Below are 21782 nucleotides of genomic sequence, written 5' to 3'. Positions count from 1 at the left end.
TTTAACCCACTGAAATTCCAACTTCTACCTGCAACGCCTGGATTCTCTTGTGAACCAGTTGTATAGCATCCAACAGCTTGCAAAGTGCAGGTAGCCCTCAATACAATACAATAGCAGAGTTGGAAGGGACCTTGGAGGTCTTCTAGTCCAACCCCCTACCTAGACAGGAAACCCTATACCATTTCAGACAGATGGCTATCCAACATCTTCTTAAAGACTTGCAGTGTTGGGGCATTCACAATTTCCGGAGGCAAGTTGTTCCACTGATTAATTATTCTAACTGTCAGGAAATTTCTCCTCAGTTCTATGTTGCTTCTCTCCTTGTTTAGTTTCCACCCATTGCTTCTTGTCCTACCCTCAGGTGCTTTGGAGAATAGTTTGACTCTCTTCTTTGTGGCAACCCCTGAGATATTGGAAGACTGCTATCATGTCTCCCCTTGTCCTTCTTTCTATTAAACTAGACAAACCCAGTTCCTGCAACCGTTCCTCATATGTTTTAGTCCCCAGTCCCCTAATCATCTTTGTTGCTCTTCTCTGCAATCTTTCTAGAGTCTCCACACCTTTTCTACATCATGGCGACCAGAACTGAATGCAGACGACGGTTCAGTTAGTGGGCATTCAAAGTTGTGAGGGCTCTGAAAAATGCGACTTACAGCTATTTTTCAGAGTTGTGACCTTTGCTGCATTCCCCCACCCCCGATGGTTCAGATGCTTGGCCATCAGTCCCTATTTGTGACCGTTGCTGTGTCCTTCTGCAACCTTTGGATAAGGAAAGGGGGAAGGCGGATTCCCGTAAAAAGCAGGTTGCTAACTCATCAACGGCAGCGATTCGCTTAACAGCCCTGGCAGGAAAAAGTCATAAAATGGGGCAAAGCTCACTGAACAAGTGTCTCAACTTAATAACAGAAATTCTGGGCTCAATTGAGGTCGTAAGTTGAGGAATACCTGTGCTGGTTGCTGACAGGGGAAGCTCCAAAAGCATCAAAATAATGGTTTGTAAGTTGAATTTCGCTTGCTAGCTGGACCATTCAATCCATGGATACTCTGCTTCCTTCCCAACCTTTTCTGATCTCCTGGCTGATTCACGCAGCTTGGACCTTCTCCTCTTAGGAGAGACATGCCCTGAACCCAAGCTCTTCACCCTGCCCTGTTTTCCTTCCTGGCACAGGCCCACCTCTGTGGGAAGAGAGGATTTTCACAGCAAAGCACCGACGAGAAGGGACTCACCCGTATTTCACACAGTCTAAGTGGTTGGCTCTGTCCTTGTGCGCGGCGGCTTCCTCTTTTGAGTGGAGAGAGGCTATGGAGACGTCTGCCAAGGAAGAACAAGAGACACAAGTTAACGGGTTGGACCTCCGTGGTTCAAGCAAGGCCCCCCAGACGAGGCCACTCATGACCACGTGGTGAGGGTTGACCAAAGGCACAGTTGCCCTGAGATCCATAGAGATCTGAGAAGCAATTACAGCAGGGGTGTCAAACTCAAGGCCCACGGACCAGATCTGGCACACGATGTGGTCGGATCCAGCCCACAGGACTATCCTGGAACATTTAAGGAACTGGCGACATCTCTTCGGCTGGACTACCCAAAGTGAAGAGGAAACATCAGGCCACATGTTCTGACCGAGGCTTCCCGAGAGCAGGGAGCAGACTCCTTGTCCCGACAAAAAACCCTTTTATTCATTTACTGTGACTCCTGCTCATTCGCATCCAGCAAAGCATTTCAAGGGAGGATTTAAAGTCACAGACCTTATCTGGCTTGGAGACCTGACAGGCCGATATCTGCAAAACTTGGCAAGGAGTTTCGGAGAGTCACGAACCAATTAAGTGAACTAATTGTCTCCTGCAAACTCCACTCCCCTTTTGCTCCTCTTTTATTTCCTCTGGGAGGGGCCATTCATCGTCCACCTGTGGCCTTACTCCCAAGTTGACCAGTGTCCTTTAGCTGTTCCCTTCATCTGGCAAATCTGCACATGTGCACACTGGGAACAGGCTCCAGCTGTTCCTCTGCCTCACTGATGTCTGACTCTGAAGGCAGCTGATAATTGGCATATGGCTCTGGCCCCCTCTCTGCTTCTGATGCAGAGTCCTCATCAGAGCCTTCCCCAGACTCCAGGACTGGCCCATGTTCCTCCCCAACCTCCTCACTGTCTGAATCTGCTGCCAGCTCTGCTGGCCGCTGGTGGGCCACAACACAGCGTAGCTTCAGCCCGGTCTACCCAGAGCCAGCAGTTTGGGGGAGAGGTATCAAGCTGGCCATGCCCACCCAGTTGGCCACATGCCTGGCCGGCCCCCTGAGAGCAATCACAGCCCTGATGTGGCCCTCAATGAAATTGAGTTTGACCCCCCCCCCCCGAGTTACAGGCTTTTCAAGAGGGCCATGTTGAACCACAGCATTGCTGATCAGTGTACAGATAGCCCTCGACTTAATACCACAATGGAGCTCAAAATTCCTGCTGCAAAGTGAGACGTCTGTCAAAGTGAGCTTTGTCCCATTTTGCAACTTTCTTGCCCACTGTTGTTATGTGAATTACTGCAGTTATTAAGTTACTAACACAGTTGTTAAGGGAATCTGGCTTCCCCATTGACTTTGCTTGTGAGAAGATCACAAAAGATGACCACCCCCACCCCAGGACATTGCAACCCTCATAAGTCTGAGTCAGTTGTCAAACGTCTGGATTCGGATCACACGACCATGGGGATGCCACAATGATCGTAAGAGTGAAAAATGGTCCTAAGTCACTCTTTTCAGTGCTGTTGCAACTTTGAATGGTCACTAGATGAACTACAGGCAGTCCTTGACTTATGACCGTAATTGCGCCCAGATTTTCATTGCTAAGTGAGACATTTGTTAAGTGAATCTTGCCTCGTTTTACGGCTATTCTTGCCGCATCTGTTAAGCGAATCATTGTAGCTGTTAGATTGATAAACCAGTTGTTAAGTGAACCTTGCTTCCCCATTGACTTAGAAGGTCGCAAAAGTTGCTTATACCATATGGGGACCCCGCAACTGTCATAAATATGAACCAGTTGTATAGCATCCAAATCTTGGTCACGTGACCCTAAGGCTGGTCATAAGTATGAAAAATGGCCCTGGGTAACTTTTTTTCCCCAGCGATGTTGCAACTTTGAACAGTCACTAAATGAATTGACATAAGTGGAGGGCTACCTGCATTGTAAGACAATGGCTACCTGCACTACTAAATGGAGTGATTCTACTAGAATAGAAGAGTTATAGAAGCAAGCTTTGCCTCCTTGATCCTCAACAGCAGGGATGTCAAACTCAATTTCATTCAGGGCTGCAACAGGATTGTGTTTGACCCAGGATGGGCATGGTCAGGGGGCGTGGCCAGCTCAACATCACTCGTGTTGGGGGTTCCTGTGGTGGCCAGAATGCTCTGCCAGTGGAAACGGACTCCTGAGCTCCGTTTTCAGCTGCAGCAGCCTCCTGCAGGGAAAATGAAGCTCGGGAGGGCCGCATGGAGAGGCACAGTGGGCTGGTCCTTTGCTGTTTCCAGGGCAGTCCCATGGGCCAGATCTAAGCACCCCGTGGGCTGGATCCAGCCCCTGAGCCTTGAGTTTGATACCCCTGCTCTACAGCAATTGTTTTTTCTGCAACTTTGGGATCTGAGATAGAAAAAAAACGCTCACCTACAGCACCGTCGGTCGGCATCGAAATCTTTCTTAAGCGCTGTCGATGCCAATCTTTGCTTTTTGCTCGTTGCTTGGCCCCCGCCTCCTGCTTCTTTGTTCCGAAAGCGGATTCTTTGGTGCCCAACCCGATGGTGTTTTTGTCTGGGCAGCTGGAGGACTTCTCCAGGCGCGGATGTCTGCCTTCCAGGCCTCTTCTATGGATCGCCAGGGAAACAGGTTCCCCCACTGTTTTTTCAAGGACTTTCCTGAACCTTCCTGGACCTTCAGAGAAAGATGCAGTTGGATCATCTGAAATCTTGGTCTCTTGCTCTGGCCACTGGAGATCCTGATGCCCCCCTGGGTATGGAAAACTTGGGGGCGAAGGAGGTCCAAGCTGGAGAAAGTGGATTGGGTTAGAGAATGCTAAAAGAGAAGGAGCCTGCCTTACATTTGTGGACTTGGTTTCGCACAGTTTCTCGCGACCTCCCGAGGAATGGAGAGTATAGCTAGAAGACCTCCCATCGGGCGTATCTTCAAACTTGGACACCATTTCAGAGACGCTGATGAAGGAATCTGCACCCATGGCACCATTTCCTAAAAATCCACCTTGCAAGTCCGAAAAAGAAAGGCCCAACTCAGAGCACGTGGCCAATGGAAGACCAGAAAACTCTTCCGTTGTATCGTCCAAACTTGAAACCAGGACAAGGTCACCTCGTTTGGAAATAGAGGATGAATTCCAAGAGGCACGGCGGCCCACCTGTGGGCTGAGATGTGTCGGTTCATTGCTTCCTGTGTGGGACACAAGGGGGCTGTTTTCTGAAGCGTCGGTCCTCTGCTGTGTAGAAGGATTGTCCCCGACTAGGAGATGCTTCCTGGAATTGGAATCTGATTGGGAACGGTGAGAACCCCGGCTAACAGTGATGCGTGGAGGTTGTGCCTGGAAGTTGTGGCCCGGTCCAGCAGCTACAGATTGTGCGATCTCTTTAGTCCGCTGGGAACCTGCATTGATACTAAATGAAGGAAACACGGAACGTCTAGACAGAATGGGTAAAGTGGCATGGTGTGACACAGGTACAGACTGCTTAAAGCTGTATACGGAATGTGGAACTTGGCAACACTGATCCAAGTCACCTTCAGAAGCGGAAAGCTGCTCAGATAATCTGGTTTCAGGGGCTAAAGACGAATGCTCCAAAAGAGTCTCGTTAGCGGAAGATTTAGGGGCTAATGGATTAACCTGGTTGGAAGAGGACAATTGTTCTAGAAGTCGGTCAGGATTAAGGCCTGGGGGAGTTGGCTGGGCATTAAAATTTGCCGTGGATGGGGAGATTACGAACTGGAGAGGCTTCCTGGAGGACAAAAACGAAGCAGATTTGAAGGACAAAATCTGCTCTGAGTCCCCCTCTGGAACTGGGGCCAAAGGTTGTGTCAGCTGAGCTGCATCGGTGGTCATTGCAAAAAGGGTCCTGCAAGACGGGAGGCTGTCGGCATTGCAGCCACATTCTGTTCTCTCTTTTCCAAGAACTGCAAAATATGGTGACTCACTGGTTAAGCTTTCATCCTCCGTGCAATGTGTGTCTGTTGCTGCTTCCTTCCCGGACAACGCAGCATTCTTAATTGTGGGTTTCGGTTGTCGGTGGGACTTCACATCATTTTCAGTAGTGTCTTCCACCGAACCCCAGGAAGAAAGACTTAATTTGATCATCTCTTTGGCTATATTGGACAGGCCTTCTTCTAGAGAGGGATTTGGGAGGTCTTTGGAAGGAGAACTCTGAGTGTCTTCAAGGAAGTCTTCACCAAAAGTGGGAAGACGATCATCTCCATCACTGTCCAATACTGAAGCTTCATCATCACCGGTCGCTCTGTCTGGTTGACTGGAGAAATGTAAAACTGATTCATCTCCTGCATAAGTGACAGTCTCATCCGTGGCTCCCTTAATGGGACCTTCTTGCAGGAGAGCGGTGATGATAGTCCTCAACGATGGGACAGGATTTTCTTTGGCATCAGAAGAACTGTCTGTAGCTTGAGAACCATGAAGATCTCGGGAGTCATTGCCTGACGCTACATCTGTAAACAATTGTGTTATTTGTTCACCATCAACACTCCTAGCATTTTCCTCTTTTCCAACATCCTCTTCTCCAAAACCCACAGTGGGTTGTGCACTATCTTGATCACCACAGAACATTGTCTTTGCTTCATCATAGATGCCGGAGTGTTCCACTTCTCCACAGCTGTGATATAGGGCAGCCTGCATCCTTGGGCTTCCACTACCTGTCTGAAAGCCTGCAGGGGTCATTCCAGGGAATGGAATAGTAGTTGTTTGGATGCAAGGTTCGGGCAATATGCAACCTGATGTTGGAGAGTGATCTGCTGAGGACACCTCCTTCAAAGAGAAAGCAAGTTCTTCAGAACTGTTATCGTTTACACCAGAAAGAGCCAGATTGTTTTCCAAAGAATCCAGTGTGTCCTGGCCCGATCTGATAGGCGCGGAGTCTATTGTTGCTCGCACCATCCATTCTTGTTCTTCTTGGTCCTTGTGTGACCGCTCTACTTCCTCCAGATTTGTCGCCGTGTTGCTCTTTGCTGCTTTCTCATTCAAATCCTTCCCTCCCTCTTCCTCGCTGCCTGCCAACTCCAGCGCCTTTGATTCTGCAAATTCTGGCTTCCTGGTGGTTGACGATAGCCGGTTTTGGTCTGACTCCGATTCCTCACAATTCACATTGCTTACATTATCATCGGTTTGGATGTTTTTCTTTAGTAACGGAGAGCTGCTCCCTTCGGCGTTACTCTCTTCCTCTTCCTGGAGCTGGAGAACGAGGAAGTTGAGAACATTCTCCTCCAAACCTCCCGTTTCATCATCAACATCTGAATGTTCCTCCGCTTCTTTGGCAGATACCTGGAATAGAACGTTGTCCGCTTTTCTTTGTGTCCCCTCTAAATTCAACTCTTCCTCTTCGGAAGACAGGTTGCTCAATCGGTTACTCGCTTCTTCTCTTTTAGAGGAAAGTTCATTGATTCTCATTGCAACGTCCATTCCATCGTAAGAGCTTCTGCTCTCCTCCTGCTGTGTCTCCAGTTTCCAGTTGGAGAAATCAGCACTTTTGTGGCAATCTGAAACATTATGAGTCACCAAAGGAGATTCATTGACCGAGTCTTCTTGACAAGGAAGAGCGTCTGTCATTGCTGATTCCTCATGCCATGTCGGAGAGTGTGTGTCACACAAACTTGGAGGTTGGCCAAAACTAGAATCACGGACTTGGCTCTCCATCTGTCCTGCACTGACTGCCCTGGGATAGGAGAGAGCAGGGCTGGTTGTATCCAGAAGGAAAGACTGGGAATTGGTGGAAGAACAACTTACGAATTCCCCATCCAAGGAATTTAAGGAAGATTCCCTGCTCTCTTTCAAGCTGAGCTGTCCTTCACTGAGATTCTGTTTTCCATCGGAAGATTCTTCCCAGTTCTCTAAATCTCTTGGCCCTCTTTCCGGTTCTTGGGAAGGGTCCTTCTCCACAGGATGAGAAGATCCATCCCACATATGTTCTTTCATAACAAAGAGAAGTGCAAGATCATTGGAAAGAGACGAATCTTCCTTCTCTTCCAACTCCTCACTTCCAGGAACTTGACTCATGATGAAAGTGTCTGTGACATCATGGTACTTTTTGGCCGAGGCAGGATCGCTGGCTTCATGTATTCTATGGGTTCTCCGCGGGAACAAATGTGTCTCCTGGATCTGCTCAGGCTCCATCAGTGAAGCTTCCTGAAAAGAGAGAGAGAGAGAGAGAGGCACAGTGGTTACAATTACAACCTGATTGAGCTGTACATACATATTGCCTGCGGGTGTTATTGTGGGAAGGACGAAAAATATAGCTAATCAATAGAACAGCAAGAGGAGAAGGATGGACAAAGATGACAAAAATGGAGAAAAAAATACACTTCTGTTCAACCTTCCCTTTACATAAAATTCCATGCTGAATTCCATGGATCTTCCTCCCCACCCACCGAACTTACAGGAATTCAGAGGATATTGATCTCTTGTTCCCTTAATGTTGTTTCAAATCACGACAATCAAAACTAAGTTCATTACACACATCCACACACAGAGAAATACCCACGTGAGAGATTAATTCATTGCTGTGCCGGGAGGAGCCCCAGTGACATTAGAAAGAGTGACAAGGGTGGCCCACCGAGAGCCAATATGATGTAGTGGGTTAAGAGCAGACAGAGGACAGAAGCTGCATTCAGACATGAAACCTTGTGACTGGTCCCTCAGCCGAATCTATTTCTCAAAAGTGTGAGTTTTGGGAGAAGCCGAAGAATGGCTGTGTGTACAATTATCTACCTATCATCCATCCATCCATCCATCCATCCATCCATCCATCCATCCATCCATCCATCCATCCATCATCTATCTATCTATCATCTATCTATCTATCATCTATCTATCTATCATCTATCTATCTATCTATCTATCTATCATCTATCTATCTATCTATCTATCTATCTATCTATCTATCTATCTATCTATCTATCTATCTATCTATCTATCTATCTATCTATCCCATCAGGCCTGGGGATAGGACTTTACTCTCTCCCCGCCCGAATGCTGAGTGAATGTTGTGCTTTTATTGTTAATTATTTTTTACTCACATTTTCTTTTATGTCTTGTCTTGCACTCCCCTCCCTCATTATTGTAAGCCGCCCTGAGTCCCCTCAGGGAAAAGGGCGGCCTATAAGTGTTCAATAAAACTAAAAAACTAAACTAAACTATCTATCTATCTATCTATCTATCTATCTATCTATCTATCTATCTATCTATCTATCTATCTCTAGCATCTATCAATCATCTATCTATCTATCTATCTATCTATCTATCTATATCATATCTATCTATCTATCTATCTATCTATCTATCTATCTAGCAATCATCTATCTATCCATCCATCCACCCAGCCATCCACCCACCCACCCACCCATCCACCCACCCACCCACCCATCCACCCACCCACCCACCCACCCACCCATCCATCCACCCACCCACCCATCCATCCATCCATCCACCCATCTGTCTACCCATCTATCTCCCCATCTATCCCCCTACCTATCTACCTACTTACCTATATTATTATTATTGTCTTTTATTCATTAAATGAAATTCAGTCAAGTGAACATTTAAAAATGTATCACAAATAACACTGACTGGTGCTAATGGTTGATATGGGTTGCTGCCAGATTATTGTTGTTGTTATTGTTGTTTTATATGATGATGATGTTGATGATTGTACTTTATTCATTAAACATGAAACTCAGCCAACTGAGCATTCAAAAATGCATCGCAAATACCAGTGACCTGTGTTAATGGTTGATACGGTTTGCTGCCAGCGTCCTAGGTATCAACCAAGGACCTTCTTAAAATATAAGATGTTCCGAGTAGCGCAGTTTTTTGCAGTTCCGCTGGTGTTATTGCAGGAAGCTGCAATTTGTGGATCTATCTTGTAAAATTCTTGGACATGGTGCCAAGTGCCCCGATGACAATGGGTATCACTGTTACATGCTTCATCCATAGCCGTGTAGTTTTGATGGCCACCTCTCCACCTCTCCATCTAATTTCCTATCATCATCATCATCTCTTTTATTCATTAAACATAAAACTCAGTCAACTGAACATTTAAAAATGTATCACAAATATCATTGACGGACGCTGATGATTGGTACGGGTTGCTGCCAGATTATTGTTGTTATTGTTGTTGTTTTGTATCATCATCATCATCATCATCATCATCATCATCATCATCGTTTTTGGCAGGGGAATGTTATTATTTGTTTATACTTCCACTGCCCAGAGTTGACTGGCCCCATAAATCTTCAAAATTAAAATAAAATATTGTTGTTTTGATACCCTTCCCCGACTTCCACCAGCATATCCTGTCCTAATGCTTAAGCCATGAATGAAAAGAGAGTTCATCTCTAGTTAGAAATAGGGCACTGGAGGAGGGAGGGAGAGGGGAGGAGGAGAGGGGGGAGGGAGGGAGAGAGATTTGCTCTTCTTCCTTATTTCCTTACTGTTCAGATCACTGTTTGCATCACATGTTGATTGCATGGATTTAAAAAAAAAATGAGAAAGAACCTGATGGCATCTTTTCCAACAAACCACATTTGTTGAAACTCTATTGCATCAGATTCGCCGAAGAGCTTCTTAATTGCTTGGAAATGCTCCCTTCTGCTAAATCCTTTTGGTCCATCCTTTGGCTCTAGGCATAGCTTTGCCCTCCACCCAGGAACCTTTTCAGGGAGAAACCAATTGGTCCTTGGGCTGTGGTGGAGATGAGGCAAGAAAAAGCCCCACCCTTCTTGAGGTCTCGCATTGACACCTCCCTGCCCATCACATACTGTGGAGAGGAAACGGGCCAGTGCTTTCACTTCTCCTGAGCCTCCCATGGAGAAGGAAGCGACAGCAGCGAACAGATAAATGCCCGCTCGACATGGAAGTGGCAGTTATGATTGGCATGTAAAGGAAGTGCCTCCTAAACCAGAAGGAAGAAAGCAGCATCATTCTGGTCCTCTCACGCCCTAAAAATAGACCCTGGTTTTGGTTCGTTTGTTTTGTTTTGTTTTCCTCAGAGGAGAGAGAGAATAGAACAGAATAACAGAATTGGAAGGGGCCTTGGAGGTCTTCTAGTCCAGCCCCCTGCTTAGGCAGGACACCCTGTAATATTTCAGACAAACGGTTGTCCAATCTCTTCTTAAAGACTTCCAGTGTTGGAGCATTCACAACTTCTGGAGGCAAGTTGTTCCGCTGGTTAATTGTTCTCACTGTCAGGAAATTTCTCCTCAGTTCTAAGTTGCTTCTCTCCTTGATTAGTTTCCACCCATTGCTTCTTGTCCTGCCCTCAGGTGCTTGGGAGAATAGCTTGACTCCCTCTTCTTTGGGGCAGCCCCTGAGATATTGGAACACGGCTATCATTTTCATTAAACTAGAAATTTAATCGTTTAATGAAACTATTAAAACTATTAATAGTTAATAGTTTCCGATTCCAGCAACCGTTCTTCGTATGTTTTAGCCTCCAGTCCCCTAATCCTCTTTGTTGCTCTTCTCTGCACTCTTTCTAGAGTCTCCACATCTTTTTTTACATCGTGGCGACCAAAATTGAATCCACTATTCCAAGTGTTTGCTAACTTCTACTTAGAATGTTCTGCTTTTTGGATGTTAACTGGCTTTGAAACGAAGGACTGAGGGTGGGCTATTCAACGTCCTGTTGTGAAATTTAAATTTACTGGTGTGTTTTGTGGTAAAATAGTATAGTAAAATGGTAAATTGTGGTAAAATAATATATCCTGTCTATGGAGATTCTCAGTCATACAGGTCATGGTTGTCTCAAAGGTATTTTTGAGAGCCGAGGTGGCGCAGTGGTTAAATGCAGCACTGCAGGCTACTTCAGCTGACTGCAGTTCTGCAGTTCGGCTGTTCAAATCTCACCGGCTCAGGGTTGACTCAGCCTTCCATCCTTCCGAGGTGGGTAAAATGAGAACCCGGATTGTTGTTGGGGGCAATATGCTGGCTCTGTAAACCGCTTAGAGAGGGCTGAAAGCCCTATGAAGCGGTATATAAGTCTAACTGCTATTGCTATTGCTATTTTTTTTTTCCGGAGAGGCAAGTGGACTTTCTGGTTTTTCTTTGAAGATGTTTCGCTTCTCATCCAAGAAGCTTCTTCAGCTCTGACTGGATAGTGGGGGAAATGGAAGGATTGATACTCCTTGCAGACAGCTGGTCCTTTGCATCCTTTTAGAGGATCGTTGAGGCCACTTGGGAAGTTTATCTGTGTCCTTAGGGTCACCTGAGTGGTGGCAAATGGATGTGGAGCCTTCTTGGAAGTCTTAAGGTCTCCTGCTTCAGAAGAGGGGGTTGGACTAGAAGACCTCCAAGATCCCTTCCAACTCTGTCATTCTGTTTCCTTCAGAGATCACTTTCGTCACCAAAAAGTTGAACTTTTCTGATGGAATAAACAACATTCTAAACATTTGGCTGAAGTCAGCTACTGTCTGCTGCTTCTCGATGGGAAAACACCTTATCTCATTTGCATCATTTGCACGACATCATCATGACCCAGGTGACTTCCCTGCAGCACGAACCAGATTGCTTCCCTTCCCCCTTTTAACCCAGAGGCATCCAATCTTGGCAAGAGTTTTAAGACTCGTGGACTTCAATTCCCAGAATTCCCTCGGTCAGTCGTGGGAACGCTGGGAGTTGAAGTTCAACTTGAAGCAACTCCCGGCGGATGGCTGTGTAGTCTCTGGATTGGGGTTCAATTTTTCTTTTTGTTTACTCTCCCTGGTGTGTGGGAATAAAGTCTGTTTGTACAGAAATGTACAGGAACGGACACATGCGCGCGCACACACACACACACACACACACACACGTGTGGTATCAATGCCTTTTGAATAGCCTTCTACAGACTTTTTTCTCCGTTGGATAAATGGACCTTGCAAATTGATCTTAGGGAAATGCTAAGAAGCAATTTGCAGGAAGTTAGCACCCACCCCTCCCTTAGAAAACTGAAATATTTTAGGAAATATTTAAAAAAGGCAGAGCATTCGATTTCCCTGGATGAGAAAAGGAGAAACACGTTTTAAAGACAAAGCAGCTCCCTGCAGCTTCCTGCCCCCATCACCTTTGTCAATGGGCCATTAAGGCCTGAGCCAGCCTGTTATTTTATTTTTATTTATTATTTATTTATTAACCACATTTATATGCCGCCCAATCCCGAAGGACTTCTACATAACAAAGATCTACCTACTTCAGGCAGAGCCATAGTAGGAATTGCCTAAAGGCCTTTCATGACATCATCACCCAGCAAGAGTTAACCAAGCTTGGGACCCAAACAAAAGACAGCCTACAAAGTTAGCTAACACCCCTGGGAGTCTGACCAACAATCAGAGTGCATTTCTTGCACAGGAACAGGAAGCTCTAGGGTGGGGCCCAGAATGGGCACTCTCAGCATCTCTTCCTTTTTTCCTCCAAGATCTTCAAGGCATGGGATCCTCCTTCCCCCCTCCCCCCAGGATCTCATACCATGTGGTCCTGTCGACCATTGAAACCATCTTTCCAAACAGCCACCATGTTTCCAGGGCTTTTTCCACACTTGGAACCGAACCCAGATGGACATTTCTTCCAACCAGCGCTTCAAGTATGTCTGAATTGTTCTCCCTGAATGTTAGCGGGCATCTTGGAATCAAAGATACAACCACCAGCTTAGGCATTGTGAAGAGACCAAAACAGGAAACATCCTTGGTGGAGGCAGGCTGTGAAGCTCTCTGGGGCAAGATGCTCCCCTTAACAGAACAAGGAGAATAAAAAGACTAACAGTTTGGAGGGGACCATGGAGGTCTTCTAGTCTAACCCCTGCCCAAGTATCCTATCCTTAGCCCTCCAGCCTCATGGGCCCTATGCTTCCTGATAGCTCTCACTGCAAATATTGGCCTGATGTTTTCTGTTTTGAGATGCAGAATCCATGCAGCTTCCCAAAATCAAGAAGGAATTTGGTGGGGGAGGGTTAGAGATTTTTTTTTAAAAAAACCCTTCCATCTGTCCCTTGCACGAGAAAAACTGATAAGTGGTTAAAATTTAGTAAACCAGACGTTCAGTTCACACTGAGTTAAATTGCTTTAGCTTTCACCTTGGTCTCATAAGCATATTTCATAAGAGTATAGGGTAAAGGTTTCCCATGCACATATGTGTTAATTTTTCCTGACTCTAGGGGGCGGTGCACATCTCTGTTTCAAAGTTGAAGAGCCAGCCCTGTCTGAAGAGGTCTCCACGGTCATGGGCCGGTATGACTAACCGCCGAAGGCGCACGGAATGCTGTTACCTTCCCACCAAAGGTGATCCCTATTTTCCTACTTGCGTTTTTTATGTGCTTTTGAACTGCTAGGTTGGCAGAAGCTGGGACACGTAATGGGGGGCTCACTCTGTTACGCGGTGCTAGGGATTCGAACCACCGAACTGCCAACCTTTCTGATCAACAAATTCAGCGTCTTAACCACTGAGCCACCTTCATCTCTACCCCCTGCTTTTTATCTGCAGAGCTAGAGTGAGGCTTCGCTAGCAGCGGTGGCTCTTCCATCCCAAGGACCAGCTCATAGATTTCCACTGCTCTCCTCTCCTCTGCCTTTTACACATCCGCACATCAGGCACTGAACCCAGCTGTTCCTCCTCTTTCTCATCATCCACCACCAGACCTGGTGACTGTTGACTCTCCATCTGAGGGCGGCATATTTTTTTACAGGACCCAGTCATCCTTTCCTTGATGCTGAGTAGCTTGGTGGGGGAAAGTGGACTATTACTACTCTTTCACAAATAGCTTTTCCAAAATAAAATGCGTACTGGTTTTTTGCCAAATTTGGGGAACTAAACCATAACAATTCAGATGAGATGCTGCGTAAGGGATCTCCGGTTGCTTCACAGTAAGGCTGAATAGATTGAATGTTCCACACTCGTAACAATTGCCCGCAACAAGCCACCCTTTGACTCTTAAATCTTACTGGCCTTCATCTACTGCTCTACATGAAAACAGGACACTGAAAGAGACAATGGGAGGGAATACTGCGGACCTCAGGGTTGAACTGTGGAGTCCTTGGTGCTCTCTGAGCTTGTTTGCTTCAAAGCGAGTGGCAGATGTCATCTAGTTTGACAACAGAAAATTTTCACGCAAGCAACCAAGTTCAGAGAGGACTCCACTGTAGGACCATTTTGACATTTTCAGCATTTTTAGTGAATGCAACACTAAAAACAACACCACTGTACCTTTGAAGGTCACTAAATGAACAATTGCAAGTTGAGGACTATCCATATTGTTAAACGGGGAGAGTTACAGGGCTTTCTTCAGTGGCCAAAACTGAAGACACAAACACTCAAGAGGTTAAAAAAAATTAATCATTACAATTTGAAGTCCAAATTGTCACGTGTAGCTCTGAGATAAATGGAGCACTTTTAATATCCAACTGAGGAGGGACAATCCATCTCAACCTTGGGCACTCTATGATGAAAAAGATAACCATCATCCCCCCACCATTCAAATTCCGGGGGAAAAAAAAGAAAATTAGGGGCCAAGATGCAGAAAATTAGAAGACGCATTTCAGCCTCCCAAACTTAACATCTCTCAGATCCATCCAAACCCACCAGTCCACAAGTCTTAAAAGTTGCCAAATTTGGAGACTTCTTAGAATAGGAATAACAGAATTGGAAGGGACCTTGGAGGTCTTCTAGCCCAACCCCCTGCTCAAGCAGGAAATCTACACCGTTCCAGACAAATTGTTGTCCTTCTTTAAAAAAACCTCCAGTGATGAAGCGCCCACAACTTCTGAAAACAGGCCATTCCACTGATGAATTGTTCTAACAGCCAGGAAGTTTCTCCTTAGTTCTACGTTGCTTCTCTCCTTGTTATATCTTGTCTTGTCCTCAGGTTATTTGGAGAATAAGCTGACACCCCCCACCCCCCCTCAATCTTCTCTGGGACAGCCCCTCAAATACTGGAAGACTGCGATCATGTCACCTCTAGTCCTCCTCTTCATGAGGTTAGACACACACTATATTGCCAAAAGTATTTGCTCACCCATCCAAATAACCAGAATCAGGTGTTCCAATCACTTCCATGGCCACAGGGGTATAAAATCAAGTACCTAGGCATGCAGACTGTTTTTACAAACATTTGTGAAAGAAGGGGTCGCTCTCGGGAGCTCAGTGAATTCCAGCGTGGAACTGCGATAGGATGCCACCTGTGCAACAAATCCAGTCGTGACATTTCCTCGCTCCTAAATATTCCACAGTCCACTGTCAGCTGTATTATAAGAACGTGGAAGTGTTTGGGAATGACAGCAACTCAGCTACGAAGCGGTAGGCCACGTAAACTCGTCCAACATCAGTGTGTGACCTCACAAATGCTCTTCTGGAAGAACGGTCAAAAAATCCCCATCAACACACTCCTGAACCTTGTGGACAGCCTTCCCAGAAGAGTTGAAGCTGTTATAGCTGCAAAGGGTGGACCGACGTCATATTGAACCCTATGGATTAGGAATGGGAGGTCACTTACAGTAAGTTCATATGCGAGGAAAGGCAGGTGAGCGAATATTTTTGGCAATATAAAGTATCCAGTTCCTGCAACTGTTTATCCTATGCCTGTGAACCTATGGTATCTGTGACACAGTGGCACACAGAGCTCTCTCTGCGGGCACGGCAGCTGTTGTCCCAGCCCAGCTCCAACCCGCATGGACGTGCACCTCCCACCAAACAGCTGGACTTTGGATCTCTGCTGTGCATGCGCAGTTGAGAGAGTCCAGGAGGCATGTGGGGGGCGTGCATGTGCAGGGGAATGCATGCATGTGGGGGGGACTGTCTTTGCATTTTGGGACCTTGTGCAGCATCCTCATGCTCCGTTTTGGGCCTGCGTCAACCTGGAAGCGAAAATGGGGCCGAGGAGGGTGGCATGTCAGGCCCGCAGTGGCATCCCATTTTGGGCCTGGAAAGCCTCCTGCACCAACCTGGAAACCCAAAATGGCTGAAGGGGGATGGGCGAAGCACATTCATGCAGGGGGGCAGGGAATCCCGCACATGCATAGGGGGGGTGTTGCACAACCTGTGCGAGGTGCATTATGGGTGAGAGCTCATTTTCAGCATGTGACGACAAAAAGATTAGCCACCCTTCTCCCGTTTTTCGCTTCCAGCCAACTCATCGTCTTTGTTGCTCTTCTCTGCCCTCTTTCTAAACTCTCTACCTCTTTAAGAAAACCCCAAAATCAAACTTTTCAAACAGCCATGGACCGCCTGATTATAAATGGCTCTTGCAGACAATAGTTCTGACTTGAGCAAAGGCGTTGCTCCCTTCCGACCCGGCAAGGAGAAAGAGGAAGCAAGAGAACGGGAGCTAGGCTATACCATGGAGAAGAAAAAGAAAAGAAAAGAGGAAACGTTATCCACGTTGCCCTCAACTACAGCAATAATGTTTGAAAGACCTCCCTGATATCCTCATAATTATCCATAGGATGCTCAGAAGTTTTAAGTCCCAGACCTGTGGATTCGATAGAGCCGGGATGGCAAACCTGTGGCACATGTCCCCAAAGTGGCACATGAAGCCATGTCGTCCGGCATACGCAGCCTTGCCTGTTTGTCCTCTGGGTTTCTGGCACACATGCATGCACGGCAATCAGCTGTGCTTCCCATGCGTGGCAGTGCCGAAAACCAGTGCACGCATGAACGCCAGAACCTGGAAGTTCGGCTTTTCGGGAGCGTGGCCCTGACGAGCCCGTGCGACATTTCTGCGCAATGTTTTCGACACTCAGTGCCAAAAAAGGTTCACCATCACTGCTATAGAGCCAAAGCAATCTGCCAAATATCACATTCTGCTAGAATTACACGACAGGTTGTCCTTGCCTTACAACAGTTCATTTAGTGACCATTCAGAATTACAACTGGGGGAAAAATAGGGACTAATGAGCATTTTTTCACAGTGGCAACCTTTTGTAGCATCTCTGGGATCACATGATCAAAATTCAGATGCTTGGCAACTGGTTCATACTTATGATGGTGGTTGCAGTGACCGGAGGGGGGGGCACATGACCCCCTTTGGTGACCTTCCGATGGGCAAAGTCAACGGGAATGCCCGATTCACTTAACAACCAGATTGTTAAGTTATCAACTTGCATTGATTCATTTAGTAAATGACTGGGTAAGAACGGTCGTAATATGGGACAAAGCTCACTTCACAAATGTCTCCCTCAACAAACAGAAATTTTGGGCTCAATTGTGCTCGTTAAGTTGGGAACTACTGTACTATTTTTTGGCCTCCGACTGTGTTTTGTAATAAGCATACAACGCTATAGACGTGCACTTGATAATGGAGAATATTTCCCAGGAAATAATTTTCCAGTACAAGCCACAATGCCCTTTACCCCTCGTCTACTGTTCTGGATTGAAAGCAGGACATTGAAAGAGACAATAGAAGAAAACATTAAGAAGCTCAGGGTAGAAATAGCAATAGCAATTAAGACTTATATACCGCTTCATAGAGCTTTCAGCCCTCTCTAAGCGGTTTACAGAGTCAGCATATTGCCCTCACAGTCTGGGTCCCACCTCGGAACGATGGAAGGCTGAGTCAACCCTGAGCCAGTGAGATTTGAACCGCTGAACTGCAGCTAACAGTCAGCTGAAATGGCTGCAGTACTGCACTCTAACCACTGTGCCATCTCGGGGCAGGGGTCCTTGGTGCTCTCTGAGCTCGGATGTTTTCTTGCAGACGTTTCATTACCCTAACTAGGTAACATTATCTGTGCTATAAGGGAGAAGGGTTTATGGAATGATGGAGAAGGAGGAGGAGGACTGTGGGGTCCCTGGTGTTCTCTGAGCTTGCTTGTTTTCTTGCAGATGTTTCATTACCCTAACTAGGCAACATCATCAGTGCTACAAGGGAGTAGAGTTTATGGAATGATGGAGGAGGAGAAAGGAGAGGAGGAAGAGGAGGAGAGAGGAAGAGGAACAGAAGAGGAGGAGGAAGAGGACTGTGGGGTCCTTGATGCTCTCTGAGCTGGCTTATTTTCTTACAGACTTTTCATTATCCTAACTAGGTAACATTATCAGTGCTAGAAGGGAGGAGAGTTTATGGAATGATGATGAAGAAGGAGGACAAGGATGAGGACTATGGGGTCCTTGGTGCTCTCCGAGCTCGGGTGTTTTCTTGCAGACATTTCATTACCCAAACTAGGTAACATCATCAGTGCTAGAAGGGAGAAGGGTTTATAGAGGAGGAGGGGGAGGGGGGGAGTGGGAGGAGGAGGAGGAGGAGGAGGAGGAGGAGGAGGGAAGGGGGAGGACTGTGTGGTCCTTGGTGCTCTCTGAGTTTGGATGTTTTCTTGCAGACGTTTCATTACCCTAACTAGGTAACATCATCAGTACTAGAAGGGAATAGAGTTTATGGAATGATGGAAGAGGAGGCGGAGGAGGAGAGGAGGAAGAGGAGGAAGAGGAGAGAAGAAGCTGAAGAGGAGGAGAGAATAGAGGATGAGGAGAACAAGGACGAGGACTATGGGGTCCTTGGTGCTCTCTGAGCTTGGTTGTTTTCTTGCAGACGTTTCATTTCCCAAACTAGGAAATATAATCAACCATAGAACTTTGATTGTGAGCTGCACACAAATCAGATGAGCCAAGAGGTCCTCCGTAATATCAGTGTGATGTCCACAGGGTTCAGAGATCCACGGGTTTAACCACGTGATATACTCAAATGCTCTATTGAGTAGAACACAAGTCAAGCAACTAAAGACCTTCTTATCCAGAGCTTTCTGGCAAGGGATGGCTGGTGAGATGTTTCCTAGAAGGGGAGCCATGTGTTCTCTTCCACAGTTGGTCCTTCTGACAATAAGCTTTGATTCTGGAAGTGATGAAGAGTCAGCAAGCCCATTACCATATTTTTTGGAGTATAAGACGCACCAAGGTTTTGAAGAGGCAAATAAAAAAAAGTTTTTGCACTCTGCAAACCTCCCAAAAATTGCCCGTTTTTTGCAAAAACGGGCCTGTTTTTTTTTCTTCAAAAAAGGCATGAATAGCCTTTAGGAGGCTTGTAGAATGCTCCTGGGGGGTGGGGGTGGGCAAAAACGAGCAAAAATTGGCCCATTCTTCATGAAAACGGACCTGGTTTTTTTGTTTAAAAAAAGGGCATGCGTAGCCTTTAGGCGGCTTATAGAGTGCTCCTGGGGGTTGGGGGGGCAAAATTGAGCAAACAGCCATTTTTTGCTCATTTCTGCCCTCCCCAGCCCCCAGGAGCTCTCTGAAAGCTTCCTACAAGCTATGCACAGCCATTTTGGTTAAGGGGGCAGGGTTTTGGGAGGCCAAAAATTCTTTATTCTGTGTATAAGATGCACCTAGATTTTCAGCCTCTTTTTTGAGGGGAAAGAGGTGCGTCTTATACTCTGAAAAATATGGTAGTTCCTGGGAACCATACTTCCTACAGCTACCAGTAATAGAAATTGATGAACTTGTTTGTTTGCCTTTTTTGCTAACCAGTTAAAAAATTATCTAGGAAACACACCACAGTAGTGATGGAGAACTTTACCCTGACATCAACTGGGAGAAAATAAACCTGCATCAAGTAGAAGATCATGTTTCTAACCAACCTACCTGACAACTTTGTCACCCAAAAGGTAAAGGATAGAACTAGAGAGACAGCTACACTGGACTTTACTATTACTAAAAGAGAAGAAGTGACAGAGAGTTTTGAAGTTGGCAGAATATTGGGGGAGAACGACCATGTCATATTGGAATTCAATATAATGCAAATATAAACCATAAAACATAATTGAACCAGTGTCTTAGATTTTTTTAAAAGCTGATTTTTAACAAACCTAGAGAGAGCTTGGGAAAGATTTGATGGAGGAAGATCCTAAAGGGGAAAACCACTCAAGAAGCTTGGGAAACACTGAAAAATATGATTATAAAAGCTCAGTCCAGCTCAATACCACTGAAAAAGAAGAAACAAGAAATCCAAGAAGAAACCAGTATGGTTACACAAAGAGCTCTCTGATAAACTGAAAAAAAAAAAACAAGGATAAGAACAAAACAAAACAAAATGGAAAGAAGGGACACAGAACTAAGGCAGAACACTAACAAATAGCCCAAACTTGCAAAGATGAAGTCAAGAAAGTTAAGGCTCATAATTGCAACAAATGTCAAAAATGCTAAAAAAAAAAAAAAAAAAGTTGTTTTCAACATATAAAAAAGAAGAAAAAAGTCAAGGGAACAATCCGTGCACTAATGAAAGAAGTTGGCAAGGAAGTAACAGGCAATGGAGAGAAAGAAGAGTTACTTAATTCTTTGTTTGCATCTGTCTTCACCCAAAAAGATAATACAGCCCCACTTACCAAATACATAACCGTAAAAGGCAGACTAGGAATACAAATTAAAAGAAGCAAGGAAAAAAGGGGGGAGAACAGCTCTCCACTCTACATGAGTTCAAATCGTAGGGAACCTGATGGATTCAGGGGTGGGGTTCAAAAATTTCAACAAAGGGTTCTCTGCTGGGTGGGCGTGGCCATGGTGGGCATGGCCTAGTCGGCCTCCTGCACCATGGTGGGGGGGGGGGCTTTTTTGCCCGAGCCTCCACGTGGAGCCTGCACTTACCTCGCATCCAAAATGGGCCACGTGAAGACTCCTTGGGGGGGGGCAGAGGAGGGAAGGGGAAGGGTGGGCATGGCCAGCCAGGGGTGAGATTTGGAGGTTATCTGAACTGGCCATAATGTTAGTTACGGGTTCTCATGAACCTGGCCAAAACTGAAGCAGCCTACCCCTGAATGGGTTACATCCCAGAGTTCTGAAGGAGCTGGCAGATGTGATCTCAGAACCATTGAACCGTATAACTTTCAAAGATAGCAATAGCAATAGCAGTTAGACTTATATACCTCTTCATAGGGCTTTCAGCCCTCTCTAAGCGGTTTACAGAGAGTCGGCATATTGCCCCCAACAACAATCCGGGTCCTCATTTTACCCACCTCGGAAGGATGGAAGGCTGAGTCAACCCTGAGCCGGTGAGATTTGAACAGCCGAACTGCAGAACTGCAGTCAGCTGAAGTAGCCTGCAGTGCTGCCTTTAACCACTACGCCACCAAAGATCCTGGAGCACCAGTCTACCCTGGTGGTGACCCTCACCATACCCGGTGTCAATCAATTCCATACTTCCTTAAGGTCACATCGATAACACACCCGCTCTTACAGTGCCATGCCCACCACCGTCACCATCCTGGTCCATCTCCTAACAGGCTGATCTCAGTTTCTCACGGTGAGAAGAAGCTGCGGTGAGGAAGCACCCAAGATGCTGCTAAAGCAGTTCTTTCTTTTACTAGTCCTGAACCTCCTTGCAGGACACGTCAACAGGTAATTCCAGATCCGAATGATATGGCAGTGGAGGAAAATTCTCTAGGTGCACGTTTTCCATACTGCGCGTTGTTATTATTCAATTATGCAATCGGAATAGAGCTGGAAGGGGGACCTTGGAGGTCTTCTACTCCAACCCCATACTCAAACAGGAGATTCTACATCCTTTCAGATTGGTGGCTCTCCAGTCTCTTCTTAAAAGCCTCCAAAGATGGAGCACCCACAACTTCTGGAAGAAAATCATTTGTTGG

At 46.1% G+C, this 21782-nt stretch overlaps 1 protein-coding gene across 2 annotated transcripts in view; it reads right to left on the bottom strand.

Annotated features, from left to right (window-relative positions):
* LOC116511886 overlaps positions 1 to 21782 on the bottom strand; it is a 92129-nt gene that overhangs the window by 32084 nt on the left and 38263 nt on the right. For both annotated transcript variants that reach the window (XM_032222154.1, XM_032222153.1), the window contains exons 2-3: positions 3648 to 7383; positions 1228 to 1312 (exon numbers count right to left, since the gene is read on the bottom strand). In XM_032222154.1, the coding sequence (XP_032078045.1) occupies positions 1228 to 1312; positions 3648 to 7371 (3809 nt within the window). In that variant the 5' untranslated portion in view covers positions 7372 to 7383. The remainder of the gene's footprint in view (positions 1 to 1227; positions 1313 to 3647; positions 7384 to 21782) is intronic.

The sequence above is a fragment of the Thamnophis elegans genome, chromosome 7 (genome assembly GCF_009769535.1).
Source record: "Thamnophis elegans isolate rThaEle1 chromosome 7, rThaEle1.pri, whole genome shotgun sequence".
In the NCBI taxonomy this organism is placed as follows: domain Eukaryota; kingdom Metazoa; phylum Chordata; class Lepidosauria; order Squamata; family Colubridae; genus Thamnophis; species Thamnophis elegans.
The sequence above is the reverse complement of the archived record's forward strand: the minus strand, read 5'-3'. Positions and strand labels throughout refer to the sequence as shown.